General features: G+C 38.5%; 1 protein-coding gene across 4 annotated transcripts in view; it reads left to right on the top strand.

Moving 5' to 3' along the window:
- The window catches only part of APOB (apolipoprotein B), a 195,229-nt gene extending 172,969 nt beyond the window's left edge, over positions 1-22,260 (top strand). For all 4 annotated transcript variants that reach the window (XM_056564290.1, XM_056564292.1, XM_056564291.1 and 1 more), the window contains 15 exons: positions 753-929; positions 1,020-1,211; positions 2,666-2,833; positions 3,829-4,040; positions 4,369-4,551; positions 4,760-4,881; positions 5,153-5,366; positions 6,461-6,639; positions 6,763-6,962; positions 7,437-7,576; positions 8,135-8,505; positions 9,389-16,798; positions 16,962-17,076; positions 19,052-19,235; positions 20,230-22,260. In XM_056564290.1, the coding sequence (XP_056420265.1) occupies positions 753-929; positions 1,020-1,211; positions 2,666-2,833; positions 3,829-4,040; positions 4,369-4,551; positions 4,760-4,881; positions 5,153-5,366; positions 6,461-6,639; positions 6,763-6,962; positions 7,437-7,576; positions 8,135-8,505; positions 9,389-16,798; positions 16,962-17,076; positions 19,052-19,235; positions 20,230-22,044 (11,682 nt within the window). In that variant the 3' untranslated portion in view covers positions 22,045-22,260. The remainder of the gene's footprint in view (positions 1-752; positions 930-1,019; positions 1,212-2,665; positions 2,834-3,828; positions 4,041-4,368; positions 4,552-4,759; positions 4,882-5,152; positions 5,367-6,460; positions 6,640-6,762; positions 6,963-7,436; positions 7,577-8,134; positions 8,506-9,388; positions 16,799-16,961; positions 17,077-19,051; positions 19,236-20,229) is intronic.
- The last annotated feature ends 4,973 nt before the right edge of the window (positions 22,261-27,233 follow it).

Genomic DNA, 27,233 nt, shown 5'->3' with positions numbered 1-27,233 from the left:
TCTAATTGCAGGCTTAATATCCACCATAAGGTAATTTTAGTATGTACCTGCCAGAAAATAATGAACATGCTTAGGAAGGATCTGCACTTGTCTTGGGCTAAATGGCTATGGTGTGAGATTACCATAACACTGTGGCTAGCTTTTTTGTAAACTGGTATTTCCTGTTTCAGTGTTCTTTTTTTGACTACAAATCCCATAATTCCATTTTCCTCCCTCCCCACATCAGCCACCCCACCCATTGAAACATAAATGAGCTGCATCCATTCAAAAGACCTGTGGTTTTCAATCAGGGTGCCTACAGCTGTTGCATTAGTTGCAGATTGATCCCTCTCCCACCAAGCAATCCCTCCACCCCTGTCATCAGCTGACTAGTGAGTCAGGTCCCGACCGCATTGCAACCGGTGAAAAATCTGAGACAACAGTCATTTTGTATGCTGTTAAAAATAAATAGTGGGGTGAAAATCACAGAAGAATTGTGAAAAAACCATCACACACAGGTACAGACACTATATTATGAACTACACTAACTTTACAGCACCTGTAGCATAGTCAAATAAAAAATCCTGGAATACCCCTTTAAGTGTTTATTGCATCAAAAAACACATATGTAATGTTTTGTACATGTACATGCTGAGAAGCCTAGGATCTTTGTGCAAGATGTAGATGTGCTACCATGTCTGTTTTCCCCACTGATGTCCTATGTGGTTAGATAGAGCAATGCTTTTTTACACAGATTTGATTGTTTTCCACAGGTCGGTGTTGAAGGTAAAGGCTTTGAACCAACTCTCAATGCTCTGTTCGGAAAGGATGGCTTTTTCCCTGACTGCGCCACAAAGGCCTTGTACTGGGCAGACGGCAAAGTTCCAGAAAAGGTCACAGAGGTTTTATACAAGTGGTTTGGTGTCTCCAGACAAGACAAGCAAAACCAGGTAGCTGTACAACTGTAGGATTATGCATAATATGATCAAAGAAAAGTACAGTATTTAGCATATATTCTTACATGTTATCCTTGCCTGCAGGATCTGAAGAAGGCTGTGCTATACAATGTAGAAAAACTGATAAGGGAAGTAAGATCAAGTGGAGCCCCAGAGGCTAAAGCATACCTGGAGATCCTTGGTAAAGAACTCGGTTACTTCAAGTTGAGCGACTTTCAGGCCATGGAAAACATGATGTTTAGGACCTTCCAAACTGTACATAATCTCCCTTCAAAGGTAAAAGCCGAGTTTATAATACAGAAAATGTGATTTCCTAAAAACCTTCAAAATTTGTCGACTCTTACCTTTGCACAAGTTTCACTGGGTGGCCACATATAGACTCATGAAGCATAAACTGCTCCAGACAAAGTATCAAACAATCATGGTTTTTTTTCCAAAGCTGCATACGGTACCACCATACAGCTATAAGAAAGGGGCCTTTAAAAAGGCACCATTGTGTATCTCATTGTTCATGGGGCTAAAGTAATAGTATTTTTCCTTGAGGAAGGTGCCATAAAGACGTAGAGACTTATAAGCTATTCATGATCCACAAGGAATTACGGAAGAAGGATATGTAAAGCAGCTCTCTGATGTTACCTCTTATAGGCAGTGTCAGAGAGCTCCTTTGCATATCCTTCTTTTCATAGCACAGAAATTTCTATGTTTCTGACCAATGCTGACATCAGCTCCATTGAGTTCAATACGGGTGTAATGCATATTTTTGTAGGATATAGCATACACTAAGGTTCACTTTAATGAATATGTCAATCTGTGAAAATCATTTTAGCATACATAATTATAATTCTGATAGTCTTCAGTGAAAACAGACAGCAAACTTATATTAATACAATCACCATATAACATACGACAAACACCTTACAGTACAACATACCACATGCTACACTAACATTGCTGGATATGTTATAAACCAGAATCAATCAATAACGCATTACAGACTGTGTTAGGGGGTGGGAGTTGGGAAAGAATAGGTAGGTAATGAGGGGAGACCACAGGCTTGAAGCTATATTGGAAGACAAAACACACAAGGGGGAAAGGAGGAAGCTTTGTGTCAGACATCATCATAATAGTTTCCTATAATGCATTGGGACATTTTTTCCTACATCAGAATGCACGTAATAACTCTTTGTAGACGTTGATATAGCGAAACATGCTGGAAGAATTCAGCCAGCAGAATTATTTAAATGCAGCTCTAGGCTATTATACAGGCTGTTACTCTGAATTAGTATCCTTTAAGTAATGTAAACTATTTACAAAGTTTTTCTACACCATAGATTAGATATATAAATTGTAATATAGTCTTTAAGTGTTGACAACATTCATGTTAAGGGTCAGGTGCCACATAGCGTATAGTACTTGTTGACGCAACCCTGACTGGATGTGGTGGCCAAAATCATGCATCCATCACATAGTTCATGTAGGCAGGGTTTCGTCCACTAAAACCCTACTGTAAAATGTCATCTCCGAAAAATGTGCAGATGCAGTATGGAGACAGTAGATGCAGTTATTTGAGAAAGGTGTCTGCAGGATCCCTTTTGAACAGCAGATGGCAGATGTGTAACTGTATTCTTATCTGAGAATTTGTAAACTATGCAAGGGCAGGATTTGCACCATGCATTTAAGCATTAATATTTACCATTAATAATTGAATACTATTATGTATATCATTTCAGCTTGCACAGATATTCTCCCATGGTGCTGACAGTGACCTCTTCGTCCACTACATCTTCATGGACAATCAGTTCTCCCTCCCAACTGGATCAGGTCTTCAGCTCCAAGTATCTTTGTCTGGAATAGTTGCTCCGGGTGCAAAGGCTGGAATGAAACTTGAAAGCAGGAGTGTAAGTACAGATTTTTTTTTTTTTAAGGGGGTGGGGGAGGGTGGGGTTAGACACTTTGAACAATCTAATATGTTAAAGGCCTCTATGAGGATAAGCTGATCATAGGGGTTTCCAGCAATTAGCTATAATCTCTGGTGAATCCAACTGCAAGTATTCAGTTGTGCTGCAGCGTCACCACAGGGAAAATGAAGCTTTGCAGAGCAGTAACTGAAATTGATGCTCTGTGTAGCTGCTATCTCAGTGTTTTCCAATCAGAGTGAGTCCAGCAAAGCTAAAACTCCCAGCATGTAGTTTTATAGTTGTTGTTTTGCAACAGCTGGAGGCACCTTGGTGCTATCTGTTCTGCCTAATAGATGAAAATAGGAAAATAAATATATGTGTGTATATATATATATATATATATATATATATATATATATATGTGTGTGTGTGTGTGTGTGTGTGTAAGAAGGAAGGTAAGACAGCACTGGGGGTTGACCTCTGTGCCCGTCGTTGCCCAGGCTGCCAGCACAGGATCAGCATACAAAAAGTCCAGAAATCACAGCACCAGCCAGGTCGAGGATCATTTAAGAACTGGAAATCTTTATTGCCCCCATCTTCAAATGCAACGTTTCGGCAGCAGTAGCCTTTATCAAGTATATATATATATATATATATATATATATATATATGTATATGTATAGCGAAAGTATTATCTTTAGGGAGGAGCACCAGTTATCCCTTTTCCCTAGTCTACAAGCCTCTCACCAGCCAAGCCAGAACACCCTGCTCTGTCCTGATGATGGGCAAACACCCCCAAAACAGTGCTGTCTGCAGATGGGGAGACTTCTGGCTTGGCATTAAATCCCAATCAGTTTCTGAGACTCCGTAAATGGAGCTAAAGATGATGTTTAGGGAATGCTACCTGTGAAGGTGGTGTGATGAGCTGCTTTCCATATTTTTATACATAAATACAAATTTAAAGTTATAATAATATACTTGTATGTTGTCCACAGGGAAAGGTAGGATTTGCCCTGAAACCAGCTGTCTCGGTAGAGTTTGTTACTCAGATAGGAATTCAGATTCCTGAGTTTTCCAAGCATGCTGTCCAAATGAACACCAACATCTACCATGAATCTGGGGGCGAGCTATCCTTTACTATGAAGAAGGGACAGGTCAAGTTTGCAATTCCTGCACCCACTACACCAATAAATCTGTTCAGCATCAAGTAAGTGATACTGTATATAGATATATATGATATAGATAGATAGATAAATAGATAGATAGATAAATGATATATAGATAGATATAAGATAGATAGACATGAGATAGATAGATAGATAGATATGAAATAGATAGATAGATATGAGATAGATAGATGATAGATAGATAGATAGATAGATAGATATGAGATAGATAGCTAGATAGATAGATAGATATGAGATAGATAGATAGACATGCAATAGATATATATGAGATAGATAGATATGAGATAGATAGATGTGCGTGTGTTTTTATAAGTCAGTAAGCAATAATGCTTTCTCTTTTCTTCTAAGCAACAAAGTCAATCTGGTCTTTGCATCTAAGACTGAGGTCATGCCTCCCATCATTGAAAATAGAGAGGATCGTACAACTTGCTGGCCTCTTATCACAGGAATGAACTACTGCACGAGCATCGGATATTCCAATGCCAGTTCAATAGACAGCGCTCCCTACTTCCCACTCACAGGAGAGTCCAGGTACATAATATTTTTTGTTTATTTAACATGCTTTTTATATTTTATGCACTTTATATATAAACATCTTTGTCTGCTCTGAAATTGTAATTGGGGGGGGGGGGAGGATTTATTACATCTGGTGATTCATATACCGTACAAGCAAGTATTTTTTTTTTTTTTTACAATTATCTTTGGGAAAGGTATGAGCTACTTTTTTTTTTTTTTCAAGGTACGAAGTGAAGATTCATCCAACAGGAGAGGTGCAAGAATATTCTCTGACTGCAGCTTATGAGAAGAACAAGGAAGGAACTGACCCAATGGACAGTGTGCGAATCTTCCTCCAAGCAGGAGGTAAAAAAAAAATCTATAGATTTTTTTTTCTATTTTTTAAACAAGTAGCAAAAAAAAAAAATGGCAGCTTCCCCCAAACACAAAAAAAAACAGTGCTAATCTTGTCCATTAGCTGGGTCTGCTATTGCAGCTCGTAAACAAAGTGCAATTCCAGAATACCCTATGGACATAAATGGTGCTATTTCTGGCAAGAAAAAAAGCAGACCCTTTTTACTAATCTTATTACCGTTATTGTTTTTTTCTAAAAATTTTGATTCATGTTGTTTTACAGAAAATAAGGCTGCAGAAGTAAGGCTGACCGTGACATATAACAGCGACAAGTATATTTTGACAAGCAACTTGGAAATCCCAAGTGCCAACATAGACTTCGGTAGCAGTATCAGAGCCTATACTGAATACGACGATGCCAGGGGGTCTACCAAAACTCTTATTGCAGAATTGAAAAACCAACAGGTCTCAGAGGTCACATTCACAGGAAGACTAAGGTAAATCATATATATATATATATATATATATATATATATATATATATATATATATATATATATATACACTAACAAGTTGTAGCAGAGCTGACTTTTTTGTGATCGCTCCCTGAGTTAATATGAACCGGTTGTTTTATCTGCAGTAGTTCTACTTTTACCTAGCAATACAAATAGTATTTGGCATAAATGCGCCACAAATTTTCACAAATGATAAGGTGCACTACAATAGAGAGGTAGTTTTAGTCACTTTAGAACCTGTGTGCCTCCTTCAGCTGTTGAAAAACTACAATTCCCAGCATGCCCGAACAGCCTTCGGCTGTTCGGGCATACTGGGAGTTGTAATTTTTCAACAGCTGAAGGCACACTACTTGGGAAACATTGTTTTAGCTGAAAGCATGAAAATGGTGCAAATGTTGATGTGAATCTATGCATGTCCATGGCAAATATATATATATATATATATATATATGTGTATGTGTGTGTGTGTACATTGCATGGACAGCCCATTGATCTCAATGGACAGCATCTTTTTTACAGAATGTTTTTTACATCTCTGTTCAGAAAAGATGTAAGAGTAAAAGTCAATTAAAATATATTACAAATGGCAAACACTATAACTGCTGTGATTATCATGTTGCAAAACCTATTGCAGTAACTCAATAGCCCACATTTACTGACTGGTGTATTATTAGCCAGTATAAGTAAAGAAGATGGTTGCCACAATTGTAAAAAGTCATATATACAGGGGTCAAGTCCTGGGAGAAAAGGTGTGGGGACTCACTGAAAGATTTCCAATCAGGGTCTGGCCCTGCAAGAGTCTTGATAACTCTGTTGCCATGCGCTCCTGCAGGATTTGAGCCCTGTATATATATATATATATATATATATATATATATATATATATATATATATATATATATATATATATATGTATATACATATATGTGTATGTCTGGTCCTCCAGAGTGTGGGAGGCATTTTTGTTGCTTCTCTTTCACCACCTTGCTTATTTTTCATCATACTATACCTCTTTTATAGCACTGACCAATGCTATTCTTGATATTAATGATAGATCCTATGTTCTCCATTCACAGCTCTGATTTTGACAATGGTAATGGCGCCCTTAGTGCAGAGCTTTCAATTCCAAAGCTACATATGGAGGCCAAGGCAGATGCCACCCTTAAGAAAATACTCAGTGATTTTAACCTTCAGCTCAAGTCTTCGGCCACAATCTGCGCCCTATCTGGATCACAAAACCTTCTTTTCACCTATGGTAAGTGAAGCAGATTTATGATCTACAGAGGTGGCACAACTTTACACTTCACCTTAGTCTTTACATATTTCTTAAACCGTGATCCTGCGCTTGGAATAAACATTCTCATATTTTTGTATTTAGACAATGAAAAGGTTGAGTTAGATTGGAGCACCACATCTGATAGCAACGTGAAGAAGATCATCTCGAAACTACCAGACATCAGGTTCTCAGACATTGCCAGCTATCCTGAATCTCTGAAGACCTACGCCAACACAATCCTAGATCATAAGGTGGCTCAGACAGACATGACCATTCGCCATATTGCTTCCCAGTCCATAGTGGTAAGTTTTTATTGATCTATCAGTAAGTGCACGTAATGCCTTTGCCTATGGGGCTGTGATGTGGCAACTCTCGAGTTATAAGCAATTAGAATGCCCTGGGCACGGGCATATATAGGCCCTTTAAATTTTGCAACTCCCATTTGTGGACAGTTTTTCATGTAATTTCAAAATCCCCAGTGGTTCAAGTGAGTATAGACAAAGTATATTTCTTGCTGGTCTAGGTAACTACAGGGTTCTATGATACATCTTATTGCCCCTGGGTTGTCATGTCATCAGGGGGATGAGGCCTAGAAGACATGTATTTTTCCCCCCCTAAGATGCTTAGTATGAATAATTCATGTCTTAAGAGCACCATCATGTAAAGTATTTGTATAGTTTATTAGCATTCTGTGTTGACTAAAGATAAATGGATGGAACAGTTTAACATCAATATAGGACCATCTTATATCTAAATAAAACATCTTTTCTTTTTAGGCAACCAAAAACTGGATTCAGGCGGCTTCAAGAGGCAGTTCATATGCACAAACTCTCAGCAACAAGTTGGATGCATTAAGAGATCTAAACATGCAGGAACTGGGTATCCCATCCCTCCCTGATAACCTGTTCTTAAATAGGTAAGCAATGCTTTATACACATATTCATATAGCAGAACTATGTTTAGATTCTACACTCACGCATTAATTAAGCTCATGCATTATTTAAAGGAGCACTCCAGGACACAAAAACATATCCCCTGTCCTAAGTGTAAGTCGAGGGGTCTGACTGCTCGCCCGATCTCCCCTATGGTGCCCCGGCTCTCCTCCTGATTGGGGCGTGTCGACCACCGCACGAAGTGACAATCTTTGGCCCTCCCATAGAGTTGCATTTAGTGGTTTCCACGCTCCATTTAGAAAAAGAGCCGGGGTGCCGTACAGGAGATTGCGGGGGGGCAATGGTGAGATAACCCCCCCCCCACACACACACACACACACACACACAATCTGACACTTATCCACTATCCTTAGGATAAGGGATACGTTTTTGTATCCCAGAGTACTTCTTTAAGTGAGTTGAGCTATAATTAAATAACAAACTAAGCTTTACCTTATCTATATATGGTTGTACTGTTGTAAACATTGTAAGCATTTACAATAGTCTGTTTTTTTTTACTTACTTTGTTCTTTTTGTTGCAGTGATGGAAAGATCAGATATAAATTTAACAAGGAAAGTATTATCATCAATATCCCACTACCCTTAGCAGGAAAGACATCTCACCAACTTGTGGCAAAAACGTTGAGGTCTCCAAGATTGGAACTGCAGTCAGTGGGATTAGTTGTTCCAGAAAAGGAGTATAGAATCCCAGCCTTCACCATTCCTGAGTATTACCAACTAAGAGTACCTTTGATCGGAGTATTGGATCTGTCTTCTAATATAAACAGCAACTTCTACAACTGGTCTGCCTCATACACCGGTGGGAACACTACCAGTGACATCCTGAGCTTTGGTTTAAGATATCAAGTAAAAGCAGACTCCATACTGGATATTCTTTCTTATAACATTGATGGTAAGTCATATTTTTAAATGTTTCCATGGTCATTCATAAGCACACAAAACTATTTACACTCTGTAACTTCCGCTAAAATAAGTAGAAACTGAGAGGAAGCTCTCACCTAACTATGGCAGTGCTTTCCCATTATGAACCAGTCTAAAAGTCATAACCAGTGATGTCCCTCCTGCTCCCCTGGCTGCTCACTTCTTCTCTCCTCTTTCAACCTGTATACATTTTCCAGTCTGTATTTAATGAGGTATTCAAGCCTATAATACTTATCCCCTATCCAAAGGACAAGTATTGGATTGTGGGGGTCTTGACTGCTGGGACCCCAGTTATCTAGAGAACTGAGTGCTCAGTCCCATCTGTTGTTTAGAAGCTACTGCTTCATTTCAACAGGAGACATGCTCGAGACTGCAGTAGTTGGACCCCCGTGATAGGTACATAGGTATTTGTGAATTTTCGCATATTCGCCCTCTTTGGACCACAAGCTGGAAGCAGGGAGGGATGATCACTTTTTATTTACCCAGTACACATCATTGTGATGTGTTCTGTGAAAAAAAAGAATATTCTAAATAATCGCAAAATCACGAAGTGGCGATATTCGCTATAAAAATTCGCTATTCGAATATTTGCGCTCAACACTACTCTTTAATTGAATTCCAGCAGATAAATTGTTGTGTCACAGCTTGTATAAGTGTGTGTTTTTGTGTGTGTGAATGTATGTATATATGTGTGTATTTATGTCACAGTGTGTATATGTGTGTGTGAATATAAGTACGCCTTGTGTGAATGTTTGTCAGTATATATATATATATATATATATATATATATATATATATATAGCCATTTCCATTGTGTTTTCTCTATATTTATAAATACATTTTTACTGTTACAGGTTCTGCACAAGAATCCTTCGACCCAAGAGGAATATATACCAGGTCCTTTGAGGGATCATTACGCCACACCCTCCTTGATGCAAGCATAAGATTAAATGAAATATTTAACTATCTGAGTGACCAGATTTTTAAAGCATCCTATTCTTACCAGGCCAGAAGTGCGCTGGGACTTGAATTTTCTGAAGTCTCCTCAGTCAGGACAACAGTCAACAACAAGATAGTACTGACAGAATGTGATGCCAAAAGTAAACTGAATGTAGCCTCCCTTTTTGCAAACAGTGATATAATATTAACATTCACTGTCAACACAGACACCCTACAAACAAAAGTAGAATCCAACTATAAATTTGACTCATCTTACTTAAAAGCAACAAACAAATTATCAGGAATGTTTCTGAAAGAAGCAGTAACATTAAAGTCAACAACAGATTTCCAAGATGGAGCTCTTGTCAACACCATGACTGCTGATTACAGAGACAGACAATTGACCCTGAAGTCAGATACAAATGGAAATTACTACAACTTAGTTGGACTGAACAGATTTGAACTCACTGTGTCGAAGCAAATGGCTGCAATCCGCTCAGAGTATCAGGCTGACTACAAGCGCAATAGATTCTATACCCTTTTGTCTGGCTCTCTTAACTCCTTAGGTCTTGAACTCAATGCTGATGTCACTCTTAATAACCAGGGAAGTAGAGGTGCTCACAAGGCTACTCTGAAGCTAAACCAAGATGGCCTTACCACCAGTGCCACCACCAGTGTTAACTTTAGTCCATTATTGTTGGAGAGTGAGTTAAATGCTGATGTTGGATTAGCAGGAGCAGGGATGAAAATGTCAGCAAGTGGAAGATATCGAGAACACAGCGCCAAGATTTCTGTTGATGGAAAGGGGTCCTTGAGTGAACTGTCTCTGGGAAGTGTATGTCAGGCTACTCTTCTTGGTGTGGACAGCAAACATCTGTTGAACTTTAGGGTTAGTAAAGAAGGCCTGAGATTTTCTAACAATTTATTGGGCTCATATAACCAAATAAAACTTGAGAGCAGCAATGACCTAAGTATTGCTGGATACGTTCTACAGTTTACCTCCAAATTCGAAAACTCTTTAAGCTCTGTCATATTCCACAAGCACAAGTTTGACTTCCAGATGCAGCCCTATACCATGACAACTGTGCTGAACAATGAACTGAAATATGGCGCTCTAGAGTTTACCAACAATGGACAAGTGCAGCTTGAAGCCTTCAAGGTGAATATCAATGGCAATTTAAGAGGTGCTTACAGCAAAGATGAAATAAAGCATACCTATGGCTTCTCAGCTGGTAATATGGCAGCAAATGTTAACACAGACACTATTGCAAATATACTAGGAACGACTCATAGCCATAGACTGACTCTGGAAATCGCTGGCCTATCTGTCTCGTTTAGCAGCAGCTCAAATTGTGAATCAAAAGATATCCGATTTACAAACAGAATTCGCTCAGTTGTGCAACCATTCACCATTACCATTGACTCTCAAACCAATGGAGATGGAAGACTGATGATTTTTGGGGAACAAGCAGGACAACTTTACAGCAAATTCATTCTAAAAGCAGAGCCTCTCTCCTTTAATTTAGTTCATGATTACAGGGGATCAACAAAGCATTCATTTGGAAGAGGCAATACTCATGAAACTCTTCTAGATTACAACATAAACCTGTTGTTCACTCCTTCTGAACAGCTGAGCTCATGGAAGCTGAAGAGTCGCCTGAACCAGAATACATACAACCAGGAAATGAGTGCATTCAATAATGCAGACAGTATTGGAGTTCAGCTTAGTGGGCAAACTCTTGCAGACATCTCTATACTGGATAGACAAGTTTATCTGCCTTTCGTTACGTTTAATCCAATTGATTCCCTAAACTTAAGAGACAATGTTAATACACCTCAAGAGTTCAGCATCTCTGGCCACATCAAGTACGACAAAAATAAAGACATGCACATCATCAACTTGCCGTTCATTGAGAACATGTCTTTGTACTTTGAGAAAGTAAGATCTGCATTACTGACTGCTCTACAAGCTCTGCAGAATTCCTTGAAAGATGTAGACATTGATCAATATGTTCAGAGATACAGAAGGGCATTGGATACAGCCAGCCAAAGAATGAATGACTATGTTAACAGTTTGGATCTAGAAAACAAAGCTCATCTGGTAAGAGAAAAAATTATATCAATGGCCAAGGAATATAAGATCACAGCGGAGGAATTTCAGTCTGCAGTTGAAGATTATTTCAGACGGGTACAAATCCGTTTGCAGAAATCCTGGGCTGAAATGGACAGATATATCAACGAAAATTATGATGAGCTTAGGAAATCCATTGAGGTGTTAATTCAGAGATGTGCTGAGAAGCTGAAAGCCTTTGACAATGAATACAAAGTACGGGAAAAGACCATTGAGATGATTCAAAACATACAAGTTTCCGTGGAAAACATGAACGTTAATGACTTTGGACAAAGTCTGGCTGCCTGGATTCAAAATGTTGAGGAACAATACCATATAAGAGCTAACATCCAGAGACTCTTACATCAAATCCAGGTATACATACAGAGATTCAACATTGATCAGATGGCTCAAAATGTGAAGGAACTTCTACAGTCTGAGAAAGTATACAGATTTGTAAAGCAGATCAAAGATTCTGTGCCATTTGAAAGTATAAGATTTTGGATAGAACAAATAAGAAACCTGGTTATCACGCAATTAGAGGAATTTCAAGTGAGTCAAAAATTCAATGCAGTCGTTGACACATTTCAGGACTTTGTGGCCCATTATGAAATTGACAAAAAGCTTGAAGTACTCATAGAAAAGTTTATTGAGTTCTTAAACCAGCAGAAAGTTAAAGAAACCATCAAAATGGCAACAGACATGTTAAATAACATTGATCTCAGGTTGCACTGTAAAAGGGTGCTCACGTTTGTTGATTCTGCAGTGAAACAAGTTAGGGACTATGACTTTAAGAAGCTAATTGATGACCTCAACTATTACTTAGATATCCTGGTCCAGAAGATGAGGTCCTTTAATTATGATAACTTTGTGGATGAGTTCAACAACAAGGTCAAAATGCTGACAGAAACAGTAAACCAGAAATTGAAGGCTCTGGAGCTGCCCCAAAAAGCAGAAGCTTTAAGACAGTATTTAAATAATGTGAGGATAGTAGTCATAGAGTATCTTCAACAAGTGAGAGAAACAAGACTTGCTGCCATTGCTAAGTGGTATGAAGATATTATGACCTCAACAGTATTAATTGAATGGAAAACTAGAGCAATTGAGTACCTTGAGGACACCAGAGACAGAATATATGCTATGAACATAAAAGAAGAATGCCAGAGGTATCTACAACAGGTCAGCCAGGCTTACCAGCGCTTAGTGATTTTAGTAACAGAACAGTGGAACACCATGGCTGCAAAGATTAGCGACTTTGCTAAAGAGAATGAAATCCAAGACTGGGTTGACAGAGTGAAAGTCCTTGTAGAAGAAGGGTTTGTTGTTCCCGAAATTAACCTAAAATTCATCATGTTTCCTGCCTTTGAAGTTAGCCTTCGGTCACTGAGAGAAGCAACATTCAGGACACCATACTTCATTGTACCATTTACAGATTTGGAGATCCAATCTATAGAAATAAATTTCAGAAATCTAAGGAGCATTGAAATTCCAACAAGATTTGTTACTCCTGAGTTTACAATCTTAAACACCTATAAAGTACCATCATATGTTATTGATCTGAATGAAATGAAACTCAAGGTTGTAAGAATAATTGATCAGATTATTTCAAGTGACTATACATTGCCATCCCCGGACATACTATTGAGAGACATAACAATGAGTGACATGGGAATTCCTGAATTTTCTATTCCTGAAATCTACATTCCCAATATGCATTTACCAGAGTATAAAATCCCTAAACTAAACTTGGAAAATTTCCAGTTTCCTGACATCAAGATTCCTGAATTCCAGCTTCCAAAAATTCCTCACTCAGTTTCTATTCCAACATTTGGCAAGTTGTCTGGCTCATTCAAAGTAGCATCTCCTGTTTTCACAATATCTTCTTTAGCTGAGGTAAAAAATTCCACAGTCACTGAGAAATCACCAGAAATGATTGCTTCTCTTTCTACAGAGGCAACCTCCGTGTTTGAAGTTTTGGCTTTTACCTTTGGAGCTGATGCACGGATTTCTGCTCCCTTGATGGAACAGTTAGTTCTTAAAGAAACTGTGTCACTATCCAACAGACACGTGAAGGTGGATCATTTCAGTCAAGTTACCTTTGCATCAAGTGAAATTAGGACAGAAATCCAAACTAAGGCTAACTTAATAACCGAGAAGAATACAGCTGAGCTTCAGAACTCCATTATTGTCACACTGCAGAAAAGAATTACAGCAGATGTGTTTACAAAATACTCTCATAGATTGAATATTCCACATGTTGACATTTCAAGTGAGCTTGAGCTACAAAATACTGTTGACACAACAGTGGACATTGGGCGCATTACCTTACTTTCTAAGGGTAAAGGAAACTGGAAATGGGCTTGTCCTCTCTTCACAGATGAAGGGACCCACCAGGCTGATGTCAAGTTTTTTATTCAAGGTGGCAACATTGAACTTTCAGGCACTAATAAAATAAATGACAAATATCTGAAGCTGGATCAAAGCCTTAAGTATAATTCCATGTTCCTGAACTTCGTAAGCATTGATATAATGTCCAAGGCAGATGCTCCTAATGTTGGAAATAGCATTGCTACACTGAAAGGAAAGGCTTCGATTAGTGAGATGAAGGTAGAACTTGAAGCATCTCACAATGCAGAACTATCAGGCCGGTCTACTGGAACAATAAACAACAAATTTTCCTTTTTGACTAGAGCTTTTGAAATAAAACTGTCCACTGCTAACAATGGAAATTTAAAAGTAAGTTTTCCTCTAAGACTGACAGGCAGGGTCGAGTTTCTAAACAACTATGACTTAACCCTCAGCCCCACTGTACAGCAAGTTTCATGGCAAGCAAATGGAAGATTCAACCAATACAAAGTGGCTCATACAATTATACTGGGTAATAATGAAGAGCATATTGAGGCTTCATTGGCAATGAATGGGGAAGCAAACCTTGATTTCTTGGCAATACCTTTCTCCATCCCTGAAATCCAGGTCCCATACACATCAATGAAGACACCAGAGGTTCGTGAATTTTCTATGTGGGAAAAAACTGGCTTGAAGAATTTGCTGACAACAACTCGTCAGAATTTCGATCTGAACATAAAACTTCAGTATCAGAAAAATAAAGACGTGCATGTGATTCCGTTGCCACTAGATGCAGTTTTCGATACCATTAATTCAAATATGAAGACTCTTAACAAAAAGTTTGAACATGGCAGGGATAAAACATTGAACCTTTTGGTGGATTCCTACAATCAAGCCAAAGTGAGGTTTGATAAACACAAAGTAGACAATCAAGTTAGTAGGGTACCAAGAACATTTAGAATTCCTGGTTATACTATACCACTAGTAAATATTGAAGTTTCTTCCTTCTCTGCTGAACTTCCAGCTTTTGGTTATGTAATTCCCAAAGAAATACGCACACCAAGCTTTGTTTTGCCAATGATTGGTTTCTCAATCCCAACTTACAAATTAGTCATTCCTTCACTGGAAATGCCTGTACTGCATGTCCCCAACTCTTTACGCAGACTTTCTCTTCCAAAATTTAAGCTGCCTAGTGGACAGAATGGTATATTAATCCCTGCACTAGGAAACCTCACTTATGATTTCTTCTTCAAATCAAATGTGATTTCGCTCACTACAAGTGCTGGAATATACAATCAGTCCGATATCTCTGCAAGAGTAAGTGTAGCCTCCACATCAGTGATTGATGCTCTTCAGTTCAACATAGATGCAACAACAGGTCTAACTAGGAAAAGAGGTCTAAAACTGGCCACAGCATTGGCATTGAAATCTGTATTTGCCGAAGGAAAACATGAAAGCTCAATATCATTTGGAAAAAAAAACGTGGAAGCCTCTGTTATAACAAATGCAAAACTGGACACACCTCTGTTAAAGAGTACATTGAAGCAAGAACTGACAGGCAACACAAAGACAAAGTCTACCGTGTCATCCATGATCACGCTCACATATGATTATAATGATGTATTGTTTGGAAACACAGCAAAGGGTAAACTTGATCATACATTAAGTCTTGAAGGTCTCACATCCTACTTTTCAGTGGTGTCAAGAGTAACAGGAGATATAACTGGATCCCTTCTAAATCGCCAAACATTTTCTGGAACATTGACCAATGATGCAAACACCTACATAAACGCAAATTCCCTTAGATCTACCATGAGACTGGCAGCCAACTCTAGGGTAGATTACTTTGGAAACCTAGACTTAACAGAAAACCTTGCAGTTGAAGCCTCCACCAGTAGAATCTATGCAGTTTGGGAACATAAGGGCAAAAATTATATAGGAATTACTCCACTGTTTAGGTCAGTAGGACAACAGAGCGCTAAAGCCACCTTAGAACTGGCCCTTTGGAGTCTACTAGCAGACCTTCAAATGAACATCCGCCAACCCAATACAGATATTAAAGAATTAAACCAAGGCATTACATTGAATGTTAACACTGACAAGCAGGAATTTAGCATGAATGGACATAGTATTGTGCAGACTCTTATTCTGGCTCACAATATTAAGCTATCCAATGATCAGACAGAGGCAAGAGTTGAAGCAGGTGGATCATTACAAGGCAATGTGGCATTCTTGAAGTCAGTTGTACTGCCGGTCTATGATAGGAGTCTGTGGGATGTTTTGAAACTCGATGTTACAACAGCTGCTGACAGAAACCAATACCTCAATGCATCAACAACTCTAATATACACAAAAAGTAATGATGGATTCTTCTACCCTATTCCATCTGAAAGAATTGGATATGGTTCCACTATATCCATCCCAGGACTGACAATAAACAATGAGGCTTTGCCAGAAATTCAGTTTCCTGCAACTGACATCAAGTTGTTGTACACTTCAGCCGCTGGCTCTAAAATCCCCCTGGTTGAACTCTCTGCACCACAATATCGAGTGACAGTATTCAGATACACTCTTCCTAAAAAGATCTTTGACTTGGATTTCAACAGCCTCTTCAACACCATAGCAGACATTGACCTGCCAACAATTGAGATCCCAGAGCAGAAGATTGAGATCCCACCTATTAAATTGACACTGCCGGCAGGAATTTACATCCCAGCTTTTGGTTCAATATCTGGCTCCGTTCAGTTTGCTTCCCCAGTGTACAATATCACATGGACAAACAAGCTGGAAAACAAACCAGATTCTCTAGTAGGCACCATAGATGCCACCAGCAGTTCAACACTACAGTTTCTGGAGTTTGATCTTGATGGTGAGTTTTATTTTCATTTCATGTACTTTATACATTTTATTATTCTTTGTAATTAAATTATACTATCTTTATTTTCTTTTAGAACATTGACAATTTTTCATACTTGGGTCAGAATCATAAAGAGTTATTGATGCTTTTTTTTTTTTTTTTTTTATCCATACAGCTTCCTTAGCAGGTACTCTAAATGGAAGAAATCTAAATCTTATTGGTCAAGGAAGTCTGGCACATGTGGATTTAAGTACAGTATGGAAGGAGGAAGTTTCATTTAATGGCCTAAGGTAAAAATAAATGAAAACATCAATAAATAATAATGTAGGCAATAGCTTGATAGATATGAAATGTATATGTGCATATATATATATATATATATATATATATATATATATATATATATACACTGCTCAAAAAAATTAAGGGAACATTTAAACAACAAAATATAACTCCAAGTCAATGACACTTCTGTGAAATCACACTGTCCACTCAGGAAGCAACACTGATTGACAAGCAATTTCACATGCTGTTGTGCAAATGGAACAAACAACAGGGGGAAATTATAGGCAATTAGCAAGACACCCCCAATAAAGGAGTGGTTCTGCAGGTGGTGACCACAGACCACTTCTCAGTTCCTATGCTTCCTGGCTGATGTTTTGGTCACTTTTGAATGCTGACGGTGCTTTCACTCTAGTGGTAGCATGAGACAGAGTCTACAACCCACACAAGTGGCTCAGGTAGTGCAGCTCATCCAGGATGGCACATCAATGCGAGCTGTGGCAAGAAGGTTTGCTGTTTCTGTCAGCACAGTGTGCAGAGCATGGAGGTGCTACAAGGAGACAGGCCAGTACATCAGGAGACGTGGAAGAGGCCCTAGGAGGGCAACAACCCAGCAGCAGGACCTCTGCTACCTCTGCCTTTGTGCAAGGAGGAGCACTGCCAGAGCCCCGGAAAAATTGCCTCCAGCAGGCCACAAATGTGCATGTGTCCACTCAAATGGTGAGAAACAGACTCCATGAGGGTGGGATGAGGGCCTGACATCCACAGGTGGGGGTTGTGCTTACAGCCCAACACCGTGCAGGATGTTTGACATTTGCCAGAGAACACCAAGATTACCAAGTTCGCCAATGGCACCCTGTGCTCTTCACAGATAAAAACAGGTCAGTAATTGTGTGGGGTGGCATTTCTTTGTAAGGCCGCACAGCCCTCCATGTGCTTGCCAGAAGTAGCCTGACTACCCTTAGGTACCGAGATGAGATCCTCAGACCCCTTGTGAGACCATATGCTGGTGCAGTTGCCCTGGGTTCCTCCTAATGCAAGGCAATGCTAGACCTCATGTGGCTGGAGTGTGTCAGCAGTTCCTGCAAGAGGAAGACATTGATGCTATGGACTGGCCTGCCCGTTCCCTAAACCTGAATCCGATTGAGCACATGTGGGACATCATATCTCGCTCCATCCACCAATGCCACGTTGCACCACAGACTGCGCAGGAGTTGGCGAATGCTTAAGTCCGGGTCTGAGAGGACATCCCTCAGGAGACCATCCACCACCTCATCAGGAACATGCCCAGGCATTTTAGGGAGGTCATTCGGGCACGTGGAGGCCACATACACCACTGAGCCCCATTTTGACTTGTTTAAAGGACATTACATCAAAGTTGGTTCAGCCTGTAGTTTGGTTTTCCACTTTGATTATGAGTGTGATTCCATATCAAGACCTCCATGGGTTGATAAATTTGATTTCCATATGATAATTTTTGTGTGATTTTGTTGTCAGCACATTCAACTGTGTAAAGAGGAAAGTATTTCATATGATTAGTTCATTCATTCAGATCTAGGATGTGTTATCTTAGTGTTCCCTTTATTTTTTGAGCCGTGTATATACAGTATATATATATATATATATATATATATATATATATATACACACACATTGTATGATAGATGTGTCCTCCCTTTTCTTGGCTCAGCATATCCTAAAAAGAGCAGTTAAAAATTTTTTTTTTGTAATACTATGTTGTTAGGAGTTTATTTTATATGTGTCTATGTGTGGCCACCTAGTGGTTGAGACATGTATTGTGTTTTGTAGAGGATTTTACTATCCAATCACAATAATGTATTTAATTTTTATTGTGAGAAATTGGAGTCCTTTACAACATTCTCAGAAAGTGGGAACATATAAAGTTAGAAAGCATTCGGAAAGCCAACATAGCGATTTCATATACAGTATGTTAACCTTCACTATGTAATGCTTCATTGTCAGGCTGCCACAACACAACTTCCAAGTAGATATTACTAGCCCTACATTTACAAATGTCCAGATTCGTTGCCAGTATGATGAAAATGGCATCTCCTCATCTGTATCTTCACCATCAACGGGTACTCTTGGTCTTCTCCTTGAGAAAGATTCCAAGACAATCAAAATGAAAGTCAGCAGTCGCTCTGCAGTGAGTATCTTATCTTTAAGTAAGATTTTTAGTAGAATATTCTGTTTACATTTTGGATTCCTTGAGGTCTACTGAAGTAAATGATTATGAGGATCCCCTTCTATTTATATATGACATGTACATGTCCACTTTTAACTGCATTGTAAACCTTTCTGTTATGATTGCACACATAGGTCAGATCACCAATAAGAAGTACACCCACAATTCAAGTCACTAGCTTTAAAGGGAAGCCGTCAGTTGCAATTATTTTTCCAACTGCTGACACAGCTATATAGCTTTTAGGGCAAATAGACACTTGGTACCCTACCATAACATAGGATATTATGCTTTTATTCTCTGGAACCAGCTGTAAAAGAGACACTCCCAAGCCCTTGAAGTACTGAGAGCTGAAAATTCCCCTTGCTTCTCTTCCCATCCTTGTCCCTGCTTGATTGACAGTCATGGCTCAGCTTTCAGCGCCAAGCTCTGTTTTTAAATGCACAGATACGAGATTTGGAAACAGAGCTGACTGTCAATTAAACAGGGACAGAGATGGAAGGGGTGAGAAGAGGGGTTTCAGCCCTCAACACTTTAAGGGGCTTGGAAACACCTCTTTACCCTTGGCAGCAGAGAATAATAACATCTATTTGTCTCCTTGCCCTAACAGTTATCTGATAATGTCATCAGTTTGAAACATGAATTGAAGCTGACAGATTCCCTTTAAAGTTAGCTCAAAATGGGGCTATTTCCTGCTAGATCTTTGGGCCCACTATTGTACACAATCTTTGGCTCGCCTAAGTATCTTCTGATACTTTGATTGGCCAATCTGACACTGTTTCGATTCATTTATACTAGCTAGCAATAATTCTACCACAGAGCATAAGCCTATGTTCACATGATGAATAGTTAAGAAAAAAAAATAATCAAGTATTTGGAATAAAGAGATATAGTTATATTGAGTATACAATGTAATATTCTCTACTCATTCTCATTTTTTCTTCTTTACTTTCCAAAGGCATCACCTGAAAAGGAGGTACTTATCCTAAAAAATGAGCTATCACTAAAAAACTCAGACAAGATTCAAAACAAGTTTAACTGGCGTGAAGATGCAGCACAGGACGTACTCATTGGTTTAAAGGAAAGATTGCCCAAGATGTCAGATGCCGTCTACAATTGTGTAAACAGATATCACAAGGAACACTTAGGCATGGACATAAAAGAAGCCGGACAACAAATGAAAGAACATCTACAGACAAAAGTGTCATCGGCTTACAATTCTGCTTCCAATCATATTGACAACCTGGAATATAATTTCAGGTCAGCAGTCAGGGGTGCCAGTGGAAAATATGCAGATGTCTCCAAATCTCTACAGTGGTACCAAGGCCCATCAGATATGTCCTTCATTCTAAATGATGGTGTGATTGACTCAAAATTATATGAAGAATCTGTGGCTGCAATCAGAAGATATCAAAGTACAATGAAAGATATTATTGATGCAGCTATTACATTTCTAAAGAATACAAGATTTCAGCTACCAGGCCAGAAACAGAAATATACTGGTGAAGAACAATTTACAATGGCGATGAAGTGGACAGTGAATACTATGGAGCAATTTATTCAAAAGATCCAAACGCTTCTTGAAACCTTCATCCAGTCCATTAATGATGTCAGCTTCAATATTCCTGGTACCAACTTCAAAATTGAGAGCAAACACGTCATCCTTGCAGTTAAAGATTTTCTGAAAGAAGTACAACAGATCACAAAGAAAATATTTAATGATCTCCAGTATGTAAGCCTTGAAAGAAACTTACAGCAACTGAAAACTTTTGTTCAAGAAGTCTCCCAAAAATCTGAAAAAATTATTGAAGCCTTGAAGTCCAGAAATTATGAATACATGCAGGTTCAAACCCAACAAATGTATAATGATGCCATGAATTCACAGTACATGCAATACCTTAGCAAACTTGCTGAAGAAATCAAAAAGAGCACCAGCCAGCTTCTTAAAATTTACCAGAATATCTATGAAGAACTTTTAGAGAAATTAAAGCAGTTACTTGTTTATGCAAAGGCCTTGAGAGAAGAATATCTAGACCCAAATATTGTGGGATGGTCTGTGAAATATTATGAAATCGAAGAGAAAGTTCTTCAACTCTTTAAACTCATCATTGATTCATTGAAAAATTTGCCTGCACAATATGGGATCAATATGTCAGAGATTAATGAACAAATGAAAGCTTCGCTGAAGGATTATTATGAGCAAAGTAAGATTCTGTTGACCAATGCTGAAGATAAGGGAAGGAAGCAAGTGAGGGAACTTTCCATAAAATTAGAACAAAAAGTCAGTGATTGGTCAAGAAATGCCAAACATGCTTCATCTGAATATTCTCAGATTCTAAATGCAAAGCTTCAGGAAACTTATGGTAAAATGTTGAGATCCTACGAGGACTTCCTTGTTGAAGCAAATCGTCTCCTTGATCTGATCATCCAAAAATATAATGACTTCATAGAAGTCCTCAGTCAGATGCTGCAAAATTTCCAGAATTCTGCCAGTGAAGAGGTGAAAACATATGTGTCAACACGTAAAGGTGAGGTTAAAGTTGAAATCCCACATCCCTTTGATTGGAAATCCTTTGATGAAATTCCCCAAGTAAGAAGGGATATCATAGCTAAGAGGATGGAAATTGCACGTGCCATGGTTCTTGAAGGTATTGAAAAAGGCTCTAAACAATGGGAAGAAATGCAACAACTAATTGAGAAACAAATTGAAGACGGAAAACTAACTGCACAGCAAGTCATCGAAAACATCAAAAATTGGAGGAATAAAAACTGAATGGACATTATGTACTGTAGCACCCAAAATTTAGGTTTTTACTCAGGTTGGAAGTAGCAACAATCAGTGTTCGTTATGTTTTAAAGCTATTGTTGTTTCTTGTAAATGAAAAAAAAAAAAAAGTTAACGTTAACTAATAAAAATTGTTTGTTATAAGCCGGTATTATTTTAAGTAATTTTTCCCCTTCTTTGCAAAATACAAAATTAAATTGAATCATCCTATTTGCCTTCAACGACTTTTCTTTAAATAACTATAAGAAAAGGTTCTTCCAATACAGAAAAGAATGGTTCTCTAACATGGCCAACTACTAACATAGCTTTCCTACTATTAAAAAGCAATGATGACTATTTGGTGTATTCACATGATACAGACATGAAAAGTTTAACCATTAATGCATGAAACAAGGGTATGAATAATATCAAAGGTGCATTGCTGTGGGCTGCGCATTAACCCTAACTGGTTAAAGGGGTACTCCACTGGAAAACATATTTTTTTAAATTAACTGGTGACAGAAAATTAAACAAATTTGTAAATTACTTCTTTTAAAAAAATCTTAATCCTTCCAGTACTTATCAGCTGCTATATGCTCCACAGGAAGTTCTTTTCTTTTTTAATTTCCTGTCTGACCACAGTGCTCTCTGCTGACACCTATGTCCATTTTAGGAACTGTTCAAAGCAAGATAGGTTTGCTGTGGGGATTTTCTCCTACTCTAGATAGAGCTGTTAGCAGAGAGCTCTGTGGTCAGACAGAAAGGAAATTCAAAAAGAAAGGAACTTCTTGTGGAGCATATAGCAGCTAATAAGTACTGGAAGGATTAAGATTTTTAATAGAAGTAATTTTCAAATCTGTTCAACTTTCTGGCACCAGTTGATTTAAAAAAAATGTTTTCCAGTAGAGTACCCCTTTAAATGATTTGTTTACAATTTGCTAGTCAGAGGCCCAGAGTTATTGAAACTGTCTAATTCTCAGAAAGTGTTCACTTACACTAGACTGTCTCGGACTGTGCAAGATTTATGATAGGAGCTTAGACTTTTTGATCAATTTCTCATCTAAATTTCTCATCTTTCTCACTGTCTAGTCTAAGTTTAGACCAACCATTAGTTGGCTTAAGCTGCACCAGTATCTTGGGTCAGAATTCTGGCAAATTTTTTAGCACACAGGCTGACATTTATCATTGTCTTTAGACAGTTTTTTTGTGTCTAGAAAAGGTGCAAAAAAAAAAAAAGGCGCAAGCAGGGTTTATTTGCGCCTTTTTTGCGCCTTCTGGTTTACACATTTCTGCTGATTTTGAGTTGCAATCCACTGATTTTGGTAATACACATGATATGGAAGGGTTTTATGAACTGCGTCTTTTTGTGAAAAGGTGCAAAAAAAGGCGAAAAGTCACAGAAAAGTCTCTAAACTACACAAGCCTAGATTTTGCTTAGCTTCATGGTGTATGTGAAATGTGTAACTGCACAAAATTTATGAAATGCTCTGAGACCATTTAATAAATTTGGTGCTCCTGCACATTACCAGCACACAAAAAAGGGTGTAGAAAAATGCTTTACTCACACCTACAATGATAAATTAGCTGTGTTTTTCTATTTCTCGATAACCCCTTTAATGATGTACAAGTCCAACAATGGTAGGTTCAGAACAGGTTTGGCACCAGGTAGAACTAAACCTTATACAGATAACACGGCCCACTGGACAGGACATAAGCATGGAGCTGGTACTTAGTAGCCTACACTTGTGACTTTTTTTTTTTTTTACCAGAACCACACACATATTGAGGCCAGTTTGTTATTGTTCAACCGGGTCAGGAAAAAACCTGTGCCCTAAAAACCTACATAGTATTGGGAGAATAATCCAATGGATTTTAATCCATGCTTACAGTACCATTGTCCATAGTAAACCAGTATTTAACATTGCTAGCACCTTTAGTTCCAATTATTAAGTTCCCATACCACATACTTAAAGGGGTATGCCCATCTCCCTGAATTGCTACCAGGCCCCCTCCGGTCTGATTGTGGATGCTCTAAGGGCTATGCTGTTTGTGCAAATCACTCTGGAGTCGCTCAAATTGCATATCTCACCTGCTTCAGCTGTTTTTTTGCTTCCTGACCATCTCTGGCAGCTGCAAACAGGCCAAGGGGGGCAGAAGACATTACGGGAGATGGTAATACCCCTGTAAAGACACATATTAAGCATGCAAAAGTGGAGGCAAAGTAGTCATACTGCCACATCTGTACCAGAATATTGATCTTGATGGCAGAAACCAGCACCACAAAGAACAACCCCTGGTTAAATCATAAAACTGACCAAAACAAGATACCCTTTTTTTTCTCAGCTTGAACTATTTTTTTGTTGCAAACCAATAGATCATGTTAATTAAAACACAAACAAAGGAAATAGCAATTTAGCCTGCCCTGTGATCAATCCCTAGCTAATGTCACATTTTACGATACATGAGACCACCTCAATAGAAAACGTCTTCAGCAGGAAGGTCATCGCAACAATATAAAGGAGGATATTGTGTTCTCCATTTTTATGATTGTCCTCGCGTATTTTTGGCAGAGTGAGAAAATATGATAAACAAATTTGTGCTTGGAAACTAAACTCAAATTGGAGAGAAAAAAATGAACTCCAGTATATCATCCACTTAAAAGTTGGTAAAAACATCAAAGGTCACTGAGTTTTCAGATGTCATTAAACATAGAATTCTTCAGAAAGCAGAAGAATTTCTTAACCCTGAGGAGCGAGTCACATTATTCATCCGAACCCGTGGCACATGTGCTCCATCCAGCCGTTTTGTTTCTAGACAAATAAAACATGTTTTTTGGGTTACTAAGCAATGCAAAAACAACTGTATACAAACTATAAATGTGAAAAAATTTTATTAGCTGCCTCAAGGCGCTAGATTCACAACTTTGGTATATTACAAAAAGCAAAATGATTTTGCAGACACTAGTTTATTTCAAAAATTAATTTTTAATGGGCTGTAAAATTCATTATTTTGTTTCGTTTGGCTCAGCGGGGTCTGGATTTACCATTAATGTATAAAGTGAAAATAGTCTTTTTCTTTTTCCCCTCACAAAAATTGTACATGACTGACTGAGGATAAGCATAAAATTGGTAAATCTGTGCTAATATAATTAGGAAATGCATGCATCATGGTCCCCTGATATGCATCTACACTTAACAGCAATATTCTGATATTAGTGCTCGGAAGCTCTCAGTCTATGTTCACACAGTATTTTGGGCGGTTTTAAAGCCATAAAACTGCTGTTTTGCAGCACAGAAAATGGCCCATAGGAAGGCTGAAAAAAAACCCACCTAAAGAAAAGGTCAAACATACAGATAAAAATAGGACTAAAAATACAGCCCAAAATAGTGTGTGTGTGAACCTAGCCTTCATAAATACAATAAAAAGAATAGGGCAACAATTATGCAATCAGAATATGTACCATTAATAACCACTCTCTGTTTCCTATCACTAAGCCAATTACTTACCCTAAGGACCAAGCCCATTTTAACCTTAAGGACCAGGCCAATTTTATTTTTGTGTTTTCGTTTTTTCCTCCTCGCCTTCTAAAATCCATAACTCTTTTATATTTCAATCTACAGACCAATATAAGGGCTTGTTTTTTGCGTGACCAATTGTACTTTGTAATGAATCCTCTCATTTTACTATAAAATGTACGGCGAACCCAAAAAAATATTTTTTTAGGGAGGAAATTTAAATGAAAAACACAATTTTGCACATTTTGGAAGGTTTCGTTTTCACACTGTACACTTTATGATAAAAATTACATGTGTTCTTTATTCTGTGGGTCAATATGATTAAAATGATACCCATGGCTAGATACTTTTATATTTTTGTACCGCTTAAAAAAAAATCTAAAACTTTTTGTGCAAAATCAGTAATCTAAAATTGCTCTATTTTGACCACCTATAACGTTTTCATTTTTCTGTATATAGGACCGTTATCTGTACTTTTTATCAATACCACATTTGCATATATAAAACTTTTAGATAATTTTTTATAAATTTTTTTGGGAATAAAATGTGACAAAAAAGCTGCATTTTTGGACTTTTTTTATTTTTACATTTACGCCGTTGACCGTACGGGATCATTAACATTATATGTTGATAGTTCAGACATTTACGCACGCGGCGATACCAAATATGTTTGTAAAATAAAGTACGCTTTTTGGGGGTAAAATGGGAAAAACTGACAATTTTCATTTTTATTGGGGAGGGTATTTTTAACTTTTTTTAGCTTTTTATTTTTACATTTTTCTACTTAAAAAAAAAAAACTTTTTATGTCCCCATAGGGGACGATCTATAGCAATCATTTGATGGCTAATACTGTTCAGCGCTATGCATAGAGCATAGCACTAATCAGTAATATCGGTCATCTTCTGCTCTAGTCTGCTCGATCTCAGACCAGAGCTGGAGACACCGGGAGACGGACGGAGGCAGGTGAGCGGACCTCTGTCCACCATTACAGATGATTGGATCGCCGAGGCAGCACTGCGGGCGATCCGATCTTCTATTTTAACATGCGCATTGCCGCAGATGTGTGATCTGTACTGATCACGGCATCTGAGAGGTTAATGGCGGACATCCGCACGTTCACGGATGTCGGCCATTACCGGCAGGTCCCCGGCTGCTATCATGACACGATGCCGTGTTTGACGCTAGCACCGCTCCGATGCTCGCGGTCATACACAGGATGTAAATGTATGTCCTGGTGCGCGAAGTACCGCCAAACCAGGAAGTACATTTATGTCCGTGGTCATTAAGGGGTTAAACAATTTACATACAATGGAGGTTAAGCCAACAGGTCAATAGTTACTAGGGTCACTTTTTGATCCCTTTTTGAATATTGCCATTACATTTGTTATGCACCAGTCCTTGGAAACAGACCTCTTACTGTAGAGTCCTTAACCCCTTAAGGACAATGGACGTACTCCTACGCCCCCGTTTCCGAGTCCTTAAGGACTGAGGACGTAGGAGTACGTCCTGTCCTTTCCCGGCCCCCCGCCGCTAGCCGGAGGGGAGCCGGTGCCCGATGCCTGCTGAAATCGTTCAGCAGGCATCGCGGCATATCGCCCAGGGGGGTCATTATGTCCCCCCATGTCGGTGATGGCCGCAGATCGCTGGACAATTCAGTCCAGCGATCTGCGGCGATTCCGGGT

The sequence above is a fragment of the Hyla sarda genome, chromosome 3 (genome assembly GCF_029499605.1).
Source record: "Hyla sarda isolate aHylSar1 chromosome 3, aHylSar1.hap1, whole genome shotgun sequence".
Lineage (NCBI taxonomy): Eukaryota > Metazoa > Chordata > Amphibia > Anura > Hylidae > Hyla > Hyla sarda.
This window is presented reverse-complemented; position numbering and strand designations above follow the sequence as displayed.